This window comes from Martes martes (genome assembly GCF_963455335.1).
Source record: "Martes martes genome assembly, chromosome: 1".
Lineage (NCBI taxonomy): Eukaryota > Metazoa > Chordata > Mammalia > Carnivora > Mustelidae > Martes > Martes martes.
In genome coordinates this window covers 3,205,989-3,219,464 of record NC_137888.1, presented here as the reverse complement: position 1 = coordinate 3,219,464, position 13,476 = coordinate 3,205,989, and the positions used below count along the sequence as shown (strand labels likewise).

General features: G+C 50.3%; 1 protein-coding gene across 2 annotated transcripts in view; it reads left to right on the top strand.

Moving 5' to 3' along the window:
• The first annotated feature begins 1,527 nt into the window (after positions 1–1,527).
• SLC37A1 (solute carrier family 37 member 1) overlaps positions 1,528–13,476 on the top strand; it is a 55,025-nt gene continuing 43,076 nt past the window's right edge. Inside the window, exons 1-2 of one of the 2 annotated variants that reach the window (XM_080803141.1) lie at positions 1,528–1,759; positions 11,031–11,112. In XM_080803141.1, coding sequence (XP_080659267.1) covers positions 1,704–1,759; positions 11,031–11,112 — 138 coding nt within the window. In that variant the 5' untranslated portion in view covers positions 1,528–1,703. The remainder of the gene's footprint in view (positions 1,760–11,030; positions 11,113–13,476) is intronic. The other variant, XM_080803140.1, reaches the window with a different exon arrangement.

Sequence of the window (13,476 nt, the reverse complement as noted above, 5' to 3'; positions counted from 1 at the left end):
ACATCTTTGAAGCATTTGCGGAGACTGGTTTAACACGTCTCCAGAGCGCTCGCTCTGTGCCAAGTTTGAACCCAAGTCCCGGGAATGGGGCAGCCGCGTGCCACCCTGGCTCTCCTGGATTTACCGGGACACCAGCTGCTTTTTCCTGACCTGCTTCTGCCTGCCAGGCCCGGGGCTGAGGGCTTCCCTTGGGTGATCTCTTTTTCTCTTCATAAGAACCCTAAAATGTAGGTGCTATCCCTATTTTGTTAGCCGGGGACAACAAGGGGACAGCAGGGGAACAGACAGTTGAAGTGATGTGCCTGGGATTAGCCAGCCCAAGGTCAGCTGTAAGGGGGTTGGGGAGCGCCAGGGACAGGGGTCCTGAGATGAAAACGCAGCAAGGAATTTGACTTTTTTGCTAAACAGCGTGCAGGGCAATCCCTGAAGAAGGTACCGTGTGTGGAGGGGGAAAGGGCCAGAATGACGGGGGGAGGGTGCCCAGGCTCTTAGGAATGTAGCTGGAACCTTCCAGCGGAGCTATTTGCTTTGCTTGTCTGTAACCCCAAAGAAGTTGTTGGAAGACATTAAATAAATTTCAGCAGCTTTAAATTGAGATGAATGTTTACTCAAAAGTAGCTTTTTAAAAAAAAATATTACATAACTGGTGAATTTTCAGTAAGTATTAAGACAGCCCAGGCCGTGCTCCTACATGCACTGGGGCCCGTGTTATCTAAGGCCTTGGTCCAAAAGATTCCTTGTGGCCAAGCATCGAGGATAGACTGAGAAGTAACGCGTCCTGAGGTTGGCTTTGGGACGAGAGACCAGGCCTACCTGCTGTGCCGGGCCTCCTTGGCTGTCAGGCTTCCCCTTCCCTGGCCGTTCCTTCCTGTCTTGCTCCGCCATCAGCCCTGGCTTCGGAATGGGGTCCTTCCCCAGGACATGAGGCATCACGAGGCAGTTAGACAGTCGGGTCCCTTCCCACAGCACGAGATGCATTTCAGTTCAGTCACAAGGCCACAGTGAAATGATGGGCTTGACGACCTGCCGTCTTGCCCAGGCCTCTGTGTCTATCTGTTCGTGTGGCTTGGACGTGCCTGGTCCACAGTGGGTGGAGTCGAGCCTGTCCCATTCCCTGGCTTGCTCTGGTAATTGAGCACATGGTATGACCACTGGGCATGGACTGGTTTCCCATGAATATTAGTATTAGTTCCATATTAGTATTAGTTCCGTAGAGTGTGGTGGTTAAGAGCGAGTGGGAGGATCTCTGGATGTCTCCCAGATGGAGAGGGAGGGACTCGGCGTCTGTCTGTTCATCATCAGACCACGTGGAGTTCGTGTCTGTGATCTTTGAACAAGCTGTCCCTGAGGGCAGGCAGACGACCTCCCCCTAGTAGCTCTTGGGTGGGGGGGGAGTTCGATGTGGAGCTGGAAGCCCAGCTTTGATCTGGGCTGGCCGACACCCACTCCGGACGTTATGTCTGCCAGAGACTCCCACAGTGGCCCTGTCGGGGCACCTGACTTTTCCGCTCCTCATTCTCCTTGTAGAGAGCCGAGCCTCTGCCTGAAGGAAGAGGGCAAGCGAGACGCAGCAGGACACCTCGACGCACCTTCCAGTCCGCGGGAGCTGCGGGGCCCGAGAGAGATACTTAGAGCCCGGGTTGGTAACCCACGCGTGAAGCCTCTTCTCTTGTGACCAGAGCCCCGTGGTCAGTGCGGTGTAAATGGCTCCCCTGCCCCCAGGCATTCGCTTCATCGGCTCATTCTCCCGGGATCAGTGGTGAGTGCTGGCGTCAGTCCCATGGCCCGGTGCTGCGTGGAGGTGCGCACGCGGCCGGTGTCATTATATAAAATGCCTGTGGATGCCTGGCGTCCCTGTGTTACTGTTGATGGCTTATCAGCGCTGGAAACTGTGACCAGGAACTTTGCTAAGTCATCCTCTGCATTTGGTTCTGGCCATGACAGATAGCGTTAGGACTCCCTCATGGTTTTCAGAAGTTTCTATAATAATCACGGTATCCACGGAAAAAACGACCATTGGCTATGGGCAGGATTATAAAGCGGCTGCAGGGGAGACGAGTGTATGAACCCTGAGCTCAGTGAGTGGCTTAGCTGGGGCAGAACTTACTGAGAGAAAATGAAGTCTAAGCAAGTTAGATGCAGACCAGAATACCGCTTCCGGTTCCGAGAACAACCTCACGTCGCGTGCTCTGACAGCCCTTCTCACGGCGGGGTCAGGAATCTTACACCCCTTAGAGGAAGAAGAGGGCGAGGGCAGAGGCGAGAGCCGGCCTCTCCGCCCCGCGGCCCGCCCGCTCGAAAGGGTCTCTTCCCTGTCGCTCTCTACCGGGAAGGAATAAGTGTTCCTCTGTCCTCTTAGGCTCTTTCCTTGGCGGCCGGCAAAGTAAACTGCAGAAGACAGATGTGATCACATGTGCAGGGGAGGTTGCAGAAAAATGTGACTCAGGGGGCTTATGTGCCGTCTTTAACCCACTGAGCCACCCAGGTGCCCCCTCATGTGCCATCTTAATAGGCGAAGAGGAGGAGGACGAGGGCATGTATGGAAAAACAAGTGACTTTTCGGAAAGGTTCAGTGGGCCCTTATGGGAACGGATGGGAGATAAGACTGCTGTGGCCTTTCTTCAGGTGAGCTGCTGGTGCTTCCCATTTCCAGCGAGAAGAGTGTCTCCCCCGTTGCTCCCAGGGAGGCGTTTGCACGCCTGAGTTCTTCTAGGTGGTTGTGCTTGTAGGCAGAGCAGAAATTGAAGGCGCTCAAATCCCCTCCACTCAAAACAGTTTCTGTGCCTTCGTGCCATATCCTGCGCCCCTTCGTCTCTGCCACGACAGCCCACTTGTGGCCTCACACCCTCTTCTGCTTTCTCAGGCCCCTGCTGGTTGGTGGCACCCACAGGGCCTCTGCGTCCCTCCCGGAGCGGTTCCCTCGTCATTTCATTTCACGTCTACCAGTCACCTGGCCGCAGGCTGTAGACATTTCCCTTCCCTCTAGTGGGCGCTTCCCTTCAGTTTCCTTGTCTGTTTTGTAACTTTGTTTGGATACAGTTTCCAAAACCACAGAAGAAAATTGTAAGACTATCACAAAGAGCCCCAGGAACTCCTGATGTCACAGATTCATCCATTCCTTTCTTTTTTCTTTTCTTTTTTCTCTTCCTTTTCTTTTCTTAGGTTGAGGCCCTAGGGCCTCTCACACTTTAGTTTAGATGTGCATCCCCCCCTGGGAACTTGTTAAAATGCGAATGCTTACTCAGGAGGTCTGGGGTGGGGCCTGAGAGTCTGCATTTCCCAGGGGACAGGGTGCCCTGAGTCCGAGGACCGCACTCTGGGTGGCAAGGATGTAGCGTGTCTCTTCCATCTCTGCCTCAAACTTGCTCGTCGACCTTTACTTTCTAGATCCCAGCTTCCTTCCCCGTAAAGGGAGAGACTTGGCTTTAACATTCCTGCAGAGGGCTGGTTATGTCTTTCTCCCAGTGGGCTGTGCCCTCGCTGACACCACCTTGATTTCCTCTGGGGACCTGACTCCTTTGTGCGCAGCTGTGGGACTGAAGCGGACTGGCTGGGTCCTGGGACCCAGAGGAGGGCCCCGGAGGACCAGCCAAGAAGGCCCTCGGCCTCAGGCGGGGTAGAAATCAGACACAAACCGAGAGGAAGAACGGAGTCTATTAAAGATACAGAGAGAGTGTGGATACAGACAGCGCATCTGGGAGAATCAGAAGGGAAGGAAGAGTGCGTGTCATACTTGCCTGGGGCCTGGGGTTTTTACTGACGGTGGTCTGGTGCCCGTGCCTCCTCAGTAACCCAGGAACAAAACCAGTGTGGAGCTGTCCTCCGTAAGTCACTTGTGCCCTGGAACCTGGGGTTTTGGTGAGTCCAGAGTCTTGGAAAAGTTCAAGTCAAGATGACTCCGCCTGGTCACTCCTTAGGTATTGTCTGCTGTGCTGGAAAACTCTGAAGAAGTCATTAATTCCTTGGCGTTTCCAGGAAAGACAGACGTTATCTGTTCTGTCGCAGATGTGTAAGGCGGGGGCGAAGATCTAGCAAAAACCGAAGCTGGAAATGCAGTGAGAAAAGCCGTTTTTTTAATGGGGTTCCTTTAGTTTCCCTGTCTCAGTAGGTGGGTAAGTCTCGGGACTTCGGGGTCCATGATGGCGGCCGACCGAGGCCCCCGAGGCTCTGTGCCCTTGACCTTTCTCCTTAGCCCACGTCCCCCAGGAGGCAGTCTGGGGCCCAGGGTGGGATCCGGGTCTCTCTCCTGGGGTGCTGAGTGGTGAGTAGAGTAAACCTTGGGTAGAGGGACTGTTGAATGTGGCCAGTCCAGCTGGGGCCAGGGCTCAGCTCCCAGATACACCTTCACACTCTGCCTCATTTGCTTCCCCCTCCACCCTCTGTGTATGTGTGTGTGACACACACATACACACACGCACACACGTATTTTTCTGAATCATTTGAGAGTCAGTTGCAGGCATCATGCCCTTTTATTTCTTAGTATGCTGGTGTGTGTTTCCTAGGAATAAGACATTCTCCTATAACTGCGTGTGAAGGTCAGAATCCGGAAATTTAACCTGAGGTGATGCCGTGATCTAATCCACAGTCCATATCAGAAGTTACAGCAGCAAATGTCCCAGGATGTCTCATGTCCCCTGGTCCAGGACCCTGTCCACAGTCACACGTAGTGTTCCGTTGTCCTGGGGGACTCAGTCCCCTTCAGTCCGAAGCTGGTTCTTGGCCTTCCCTTGTCCTTCGTGGTCTTGACATTTTGAAGAGTACCGGCCATTTCTGTCGTAGACTGTCCCTCGTTTTGGGTGTCTAGTTAGTATTTCCTCAGGATTGGATTCGGTAACGCTCCTCTGTTAGGAACAGCACAGAGGGGAGAGGACTTCTCGCTGACAGTGAGGGGCTACAGATGCAGGTGCAGGAGGGGTGGGCGGGAAGTAACGTATCAGAAAGACAGGGAGAGAAATAGGTACCTGTGGTTCTGCATGTGTGTTTGATGCGTGTGTGTGGTGTGTGTGCACGTGCGCATGCGTGGTATGTGTACGTGTGATGTGTGCTGTGTTTGATGTGTGTGGTATGTGTGTTGTGTTTGTGCATGTCTGATGTGTGTGGTGTGTGTGTATATGGTGTGTATATGTGTTTTGTTTGATGTATGTGATATGCATGGTGTATGTGTGGTGTGTTGTTTGTGCGTGCGTGTGTTTGCTGTATGCATGTATGTGTTGTGTGCACGTGTGCTGTGTTTGCTCTGTGTGTGTGGTGTGTGTGTGTGGTGTGTGCTGAGTGTGGGCTGTGTGTTGCGTGTGAGTCACGTGTCACACCCAGCTGGCTCAGAGGCCGTGGGTGCAGCATTGTTCAGGGGTGGGGAACACTGGTTGCTGGGTGTCGGGCTCCACGTGCAGTCTCCCATGGAGGGACCCAGGCACCCCTGGGGCCACAGACATAATAGGAGGAGCCAGGACTATTTCCTATCAGAAAATGACATGCCGAGTCTGGAGTGACTTGAGATTTAAAATAAATGATGCTAGTGGTGAATTAGTCTGATGAATAAAACAAGAACCCCAGGAGCGGCAGTAAGTGCGTGCACGAGGGTGAGAAAGGAAGCCCCGCCTGCAGCCTGCCTGCAGCCTCCCAACCCCTCCAGGCCTGCGCCCTTTCTGAGTTCATCATGATCACACACTGCAAGGGGAGACCAGAGAGACAGGATCCCCGTGTCAGCTCCACGTATGTCCCCACAGACTCCATGTTAGTTACACAGAGGGGAGGAGCGCCGCTTCCTGGGTGGCAGACTGGGCACAGAGCCGCTGGGACAGAGGACCGCTTGAGCAGGTGGTCCGTGCCAGCGTCTCCAACATCCCGTCTGTGCCTTAGGGTGCTCTGGGAAGGACTCCCATCGTAGCTCTGTGTGGTTTCCTTGTTCCCAAGTTAAGGACGCCTTTGGACTAATTCCCACGCCAGATCCTACCGCTCAGTAACTGTCCTCTAAAGCGTTTGTCTCCCCCATTTGCATACGACTCCGATAAGTAACGCTCCAGCAAGGAAACAGACGCTGTGCCCTTCATCTCGGGCTGAAGCAGGCTGCTGTCTGGGAGCACGCGCCAGGCTAGAGACCATGTCTGCGAGGCTCTGCAGGTGCACACCGGGCCTGTGCTGTCACGGCCGAGGTGCACTTTTGCTTTGCTAAAAACTTTGCATCAGCCCCAGCGCCGTTCTTGTGCTGATCGACACAAACAAGGCCACCGCTAGACGGAACCGCAGAGTACGTGGCAGGCCGAGGAGTCAAAGGGCTCCGTAGCTCCCTTGTAATTGTACATGTTTCATGTTCCCAAGCCTAAATGTGACATTGAACAAAAACACAAGTATCAGATTGCATTCGTGTCCAGAGGCCGCCGTAACAGCCCCACACACGACGGAGGCTGCAAGTCACAGACCCAGGTATTGGCGGGGCTGCGCGGCTCCTAAGGCTCCAGGGAAGGGTCCCTCCCACCTCCTCCAGCTTGTGGGGGAGCCTGGTGGTCCTCGGCCTTCCTTATCTTGGCTCTGTCTCTGCATCACGCGCCATCTTCCTTGTCTGTCCCTGCATCTTCCATAAGGCCTTTATAAGGATGTCAGTCATTGGATTTAGGATCTCATGTGGTCTGAGGTCATATGTAGCTTCCCTACAGCCTCAGCTTAACTAATTACATCCCCAGGACTCGATTTCCAAATAAGGTCACGTTCTGAGGTTTTTGGTTGGACTTGAATTTGGGGGGGCACAGGATTCAACCCAGTGCAAAGTGGACAGTCACAATCATCCACAGGCCTGCTTCGTAAAGCATAAAGGAAGACAGAAAATGAGGATAGAATTAATTACAGGCTAGGAAAAGCAATCAGGAAGGTTGTGTAGGACTTTGGTCCTATAACCCCAGGTAATCCCGTGGAAGTAAAATGTCTTCCAGACATTCTGGAAGGGAACTGTCAGCCTGGGATGCTGGCTCTTCCCCTCCCCAAATCCTGTGTAACCACGATGAGGAAAGGAAGGGGGGAAGGACAGATTTAGAAATAGGGGCGCTAGAGTCGGCCCTGATACCGGCTAAACAGAAGGTAGGGTTTTCTGGTTCAGAATCTCCAGGAAGGAGGCAGCCTCCTAGAGAATGAACAGGGAGGCGCAGGGAAGGAGGACGGCAGCCCAGAGATGGTGGGTCGAGACCCAGGTTGGCCACTAAGTCTGGATAAGCTAGACAGACTGCCATCTAGGGCAGCAGGCGTATCGGGGCCCCTGGGGCTCTTCAGATGTGATCTGGACACACACAAAAGCTCTTTATTTCTAGGCTTATTTATCCTACTTAATAAATATATTTAGTAAGGATCAATTACTTGTACATAGAATACTCCGTTTATGTCTGGGAAGAGACTGGAGAGCGTGAACCCAGGGCCCATTGAAGTCGAGTCACTATCAGAATCCTTAGCTGGGTGACGATGACATTCACATTCTCCTGGTTCATAACACACCTGTGACCCGGGGTCATGCAGCATCCTCAAGGGCTCGATTCTTCTCTGGGACCCTGATCTGGGAGGTGCTAGGGCTGACTCGGTCCCAGAATTTCGTCCGTGCTCCCTGGGCAGACTGCAGAAGGGGGCTCTGAGCCCAGGTGGGACCAGCTCGGCGTCCCTGCAGGGCTGGAGCCCTGCCTTGTGCCCTTCTGCCGCCCGTGCCTCTGCCATAGGTGACTGTCCACTCGGGTGTGCGCTCTGTCCGAAAGTCACTGGCCTTTTCAGGCCGGAAACAGGCAGGTTCTTCAGGGGTGGGGGCCAGCCTTGCCTTCCTGGCGGGGCCCCTGCTCTCTGCTCTCTTGCCAAGTTTTCTTCCCGCTCACCCGTTTTCTTCCCCGACAAGTGCTTTTCCAGAGAGTGGTTCCAGCTTGGACGTTGGAATGAACTTTTCTCTTCTTCCCCAGGGGTCTTTTCTCTAGTCTCTGATTCATCTCAGTCTTGCTCACGGGCTGCTTTTCACATAAACCAAGAAGAGCACACGGCCTCAGGCCAGGCTTTCTGCCGTCATCTGCCTTGTTCATAGCGTGTCTGCGGTCACCGACTTTCTCATGGAGGCCAGTGAGATATTTATATTCCTGCCTGCGTCTGTCCTTCTTAAAAAGTTGCACAGAAGCTCAAAGTAAAAAATAGATATGCTCTTAAATGCCCAGGATACAGGCTTACAGGAAATTTGCACTTCATTCTCTTGCTAACCAGTTAATGGTTTCTTTGTGTCTACTCTGTGAACTGTGTGTTCACCTTCTGCGTCCCAAATTTCTCTTTGATTGTAGTTATTTTTTATGAGTATTTAAACAGTTTTAATTTGCACAAAGCAAAAGTGGTGAAATTTTTAAATGCTGTATTATGGTGATGTTGCAAATAGGATTAATGATTGATACAGGATTGAGTGACTAATATACAGCATAAGACCATTTAAAATACAGTTACAGTGTATTGTTTGTTTATGTGTATATGTATGTACGTATTTTGATCTTATTTATATAGTTTGATTTTGATATTTATTTTGTATGTATTGATTTTATTTATTTGATCCTTCATCCCATCACCTAGTTCACCCATCCCCATCCCCCGCCTGCTTTCCCTCTGGTGACCATCAGTGTGTTTTCTAGAGTCTGTTTCTTGGTTTGTCTCTCTCTTTCTTTTTCCGCCTTTGCTCATTTGTTTTCTTTCTTAAATTCCACATATGCGTGAGATCATATGATATTTGTCTTTCTTTGACTTTCTTCACTTAACTCTCTAGATCCATCCATGGCATTGCAAATGGCAAGATTTCATTCTTTTTGAGGGCTGAGTAATATTCCGTATATATATATACACACACACATCCCACTTCTTTATCCATTCATCTCTCTGTGCACACTTGGGCTGCTTCCATATCTTGGCTTCTGTAGATGCTGCTGCTATAGACATAGAGACACACATGTCCTTTTGAATTTGTGTTTTTGTATTTTGGGGGTAAATACCCAGTAGTACCAATACTGGATGGTAGGGTAGTTTCATTTTTAACTTTTTGAGGGCCCTCTATTGTGTTCCAGAGCGGCTGCCCCAGCTTGCCTTCCCAACAGTGCAGGAGGGCTCCCCTTTCTCCACATCCTTGCCAACACCTGTTGTTTCCTGACTTGCTCATTTGAGCCATTCTGACTGGTGTGAGGTGGGATGTCACTGTGGTTTTGATTTGTATTTCCCTGATGATGAGCGATGGTGAGCATTATTTCATGTGTCTGTTGGCCATCTGGATGTTTTCTTTGGAGAAATGTCTGTTCATGTCTTCTGCCCATTTTTAAATTGGATTGTTTGTTGTTTGGTGTTGAGTTGTATAAGTTCTTCATATATTTTGGATACTAACCCTTTATCAGGTATGTCATTTGCAAATATCTTCTCCCATTCAGTAGGTTGTCTTTTAGTTTTATTATTTCCTTGGCTGTGCAGAAGCTTTTTGCCTTGATGAAGTCCAAACAGTTTATTTTTGCTTTTATTTCCCTTGACTTGAGGCATATCTAGAAGGATGTTGCCAGGGCTGATGTCAGAGGAGGTACTATATGTGCTCTCTTCAAGGATTTTTACCTCTTCAGACCAATATCTCCCATGAATATAGATGCAAAAGTCCTCAACAAAATATGAGCAAACCAAATCCAACAATATATAAGAAAAACCGTGTGTCACAATCTAGTGGCATTTATTCCTGGGATGCAGGGGTGGCTCAGTATTCAAAACAATCAACGTGATATTTCACATCAATAAGAGAAAGTGTAAAAACCATCTGATCATTTTAGTAGATGCAGAAGAAGCATTTGACAAGTCCAACACCCATTGCTAAACCCTCATCAAAGCAGGTCTAGAGGAACACGCCTAACATAATAAAGACCTTACATGAAAAACCTACAGCGAACATCACACTCAGTGGGGATAAACAGAGCTTTTCCCCTAAGGTCAGGAACACAGCAGGGATGTCCACTCTCCCCACTGTTACTCTACATAGACTGGAAGTCCTGGCATCAGCAATCACACAATAAAAAGAAGTAAGAGGCATCCAGATTGGTAGAGAACTCAAACTCTCACTCTTTGCAGATGACTTGATACTATGTATAGAAAACCTGAAAAGAGTCCACCCAAAAACTGCTAGAACTGGTAAATGAATTCAGTAAAGTCACAGGATACAAAATTAATAGACAGAAATGTGTTGCATTTCTATACACTAATAAGCAGCAGTAAGTGAAATTAAGGAAACAATCCCATGTACAATTGCACCAAAAACAATAAAATAGGCATAAACTTAACCAAAGAGGTGAAAGGTCTGTACTCGGAAAACTGTAAAACCCTGATGAAAGAAATTGAAGACGACACAGAGACATGGAAAGGCATCCCATGCTCATGGAGCGGAAGAACGAATATTGGTAAAGCGACCGTACTACCCAAAGCAGTCTACGGGTTCAGTGCCGTCCCTCTTAAAGTACCAACAGCATTTTTCACAGAACTAGAACAAACAATCCTGAAACGTGTTTGGATCCGCAGAGCCCCAAAGAGTCAAAGCAGTCTTGAATGAAACAACGGGAGGACTCACAATCGCAGATCGCGGAGCGGTCGCGGTTGGAGCAGTACCGTACCTGCACGGAACCAGACACAGGTCAGTGGGATGAAACAGAGAATCCAGAAGTGGACCCTCAACTCTGTGGTCAGCTCATCTTCAGCAAAGGAGCAAAGAATAGGCAACAGGAAAAAGACCATCTCTTCAACAAATGGTGCTGGGGACACGGGACAGCCACATGCAGAAGAATGGGACTGGGCCACTCTCTCACACCACGCACAAAAATAAACTCTAAATGGATGAAAGACCTCACTGTGAGACCTGACCCCATAAAAATCCGGGAGGAGAGCGCAGGCAGGGACTTCTCCGACATCGGCCCTGGCAGCATTTTCTAGACTCGTCTCCAGAGACAAGGGAGATACAACGTTATCTTAATGCATCTTGTATTAACTTATGTCATCCCTGCCTCTGTTCTGTGTTGCAGGTACAGAGCCTTCATTTTTATTTTGACATTTTTGCTGTATGCAAGTTTCCACTTATCCCGAAAGCCTATCAGCATAGTTAAGGTAAGAAAGTGTAAAAAGCACCCTGTTTCGTATCCTGCCTGTAGTTTCTGCCAGGAGCTGGAGCTACTTTAGGAGCCAGTTTGGGAGTGGGGGAGGGGCAGGGGGAGGGAGAAGGACTGGGTGGGGGGCATGGAGAAAACGAGTGGTTTTAGAAGTAAGTTATCTTGCTTTGATTGTTAGTTTCTCTTTTCTGAAACAAAACTCTTGGACATGCTTTCAGGGTTTATCGTTTTAGAGGTGATATGCTTTCAGTTGTAGTAACTGACAGTTGCAGAATTATAAAGCTTAATCAAATATTTACTCTGTGACTCTTCCCTCCAAATACATCCAGTCGCAAACTGTTATCCGAAGTGCCTCTACGATCGCAGTCCTCCGATTCTAAGTTCGGTGGTGGTGGTGGCTGTCTTGTTATTCTGAGAACCCCGAGCTTCTGTTTGAGTGATGGGAGAGCAGAAAGTTGCTCAGCAGGCATTTAAATACACTTTGAGAAAAGAAGATTAAAGTAGACAATCCTATGTAATAGCCAGTTACAACTGGGAAGAAACAGGTCATTTTCTTACCCTCTTAGAAATGACATCATTTTGCCTATAAACTCTCAACAGGCTGTAGGCTGTTGACTCTTGATTGTAGAAGGAACAAGGAAATTGTCCAGTGCCAAAGACTGCCCCCTCCCTTGCCTAGTCGTGGGCAGGGACACGGATCCAGCGCTATAATTCTGACCTTGGCAGCCACGCTTCCTACATTCCCCCGCGTGGTTGAGCGCCGGCCTCTCAATATTCAGGCCGGTAGGAGAGGCAATGCCGCAGCAAGGCTGTTGCTTCTGTGGACAGTTTTGTGTTCCCCCTTCTCCAGTGACGCCCAGGGGACTTTAAAACAGCATCCATCTATGCAAAGGGTTCTGCAGTACCTCCTTGACCTCTAGTAAGCAGGAACCTTCTGGGCCCTTTGCATCCCTTGCGGAATTCTCAAGTTTTTGATATGCCAAGTTTTAGTGGTTGTGGAAATGTTTGCAGACTTTTAAAAATGTGGTTTTCAAAGAAGAGACGAGAGAGTGGGCTTTAATGCATCCAACCGGGCACTCTAAAATCGTTCCAAGGACTAGCCACCACATTTATTTATTTATGTTCGAAGATTTTATTTCTTCATTAGACAGAGCGCACAAGCAGGGGGAGAGACAGAGGCAGAGGGAGAAGCAGGCTCCCCTCTGAGTTGGGAGCCCAATGTGGGGCTCGATCCCAGGACCTGGAGATCAGGACCTGAGCCGAAGGCAGACACTCAACCATCTGAGCCCCCCAGGCGCCCCAGCCACTACATTTAAATATCACCACTCACTCTCTGTCTTCCATGTTAGGGAAACACACGCACAGCTCAAGAAAAGGCAAGTGATAGGAGTGGGGAGATTGTTGGAGAGGTCCCGGTGAGCGCCGTGGGGCTGAAGGAGCGGGAGTGCTTGGGGAGCCTGCCGGGGTTTCAGGATCGAGCACGGATGTGGGGGGTGGACGCCTGGAGTAGCAGATGGAGGGTGGGCCCTCACCATGAAGCCCCAGCCTGGGGGGCAGAGGCTCTGCTGGGACACAGGCAGTGTGGGGAAGGCGGGCTGCCTCTTGGAGGACCTTCGCGGCAGGACAGGACACTGGGACTATGATGTCGCGAGGGGCCTTGCGTAGCCAGGAAGGGATGTAGCATTGCCGTAGGGCACACTCCCAGCTTCCCTGTTGGGAGCTTGGGACTTACTGACGATTGGTATCACGATGAGGCAGGGTCCCATCGGCCCTTCTGGAAGCATCTGTCGGTCGCAGGGCTTGCTATAGCCCACGGTGTGACACGGTGCACCTGTTCACCATTTGACACAGAGTCCTCACAGGGGCCTTGGGACTCGGGGGCCCAGTCCCCTCATGCAGGGCAGTGCCAGGTCTGGTGAGTTGGGCAGGGTCTCTGCTCTCGAGCCCTGAGCCGCGGCATCTGAAGGGCATTGAAGATCTCAGACATGCCCACGGGCCCGCAGCCGGATTTTCTCCCACACACGGATTTTCTGACTTAGCGCCTTAGTTGTGCCTGGACACGGATGGGCCTCACTCGCAGTCTCCTAAGATCGATCAGGACGTCCCACTACAAATGTCGACTTCAACTTTATAATGCCTCACAAAGCTTTGACACGCTTTAGCGCGTCTTACTTGTAAAACTACAGCTAGGGATGATTCTGGTGACCCAAGGAGTAGCTTGAATTATCTGTAGTCTGTATTCGCTAGCACGTGATAAGCAAAGCAAAATGAAAATGTATTTGCTTACCTGGAATTGATCACCAGTGGTTGTGAATTATAAAATGGTTCATATCCCTTAATGACATCCGAAGAGTGACATGAC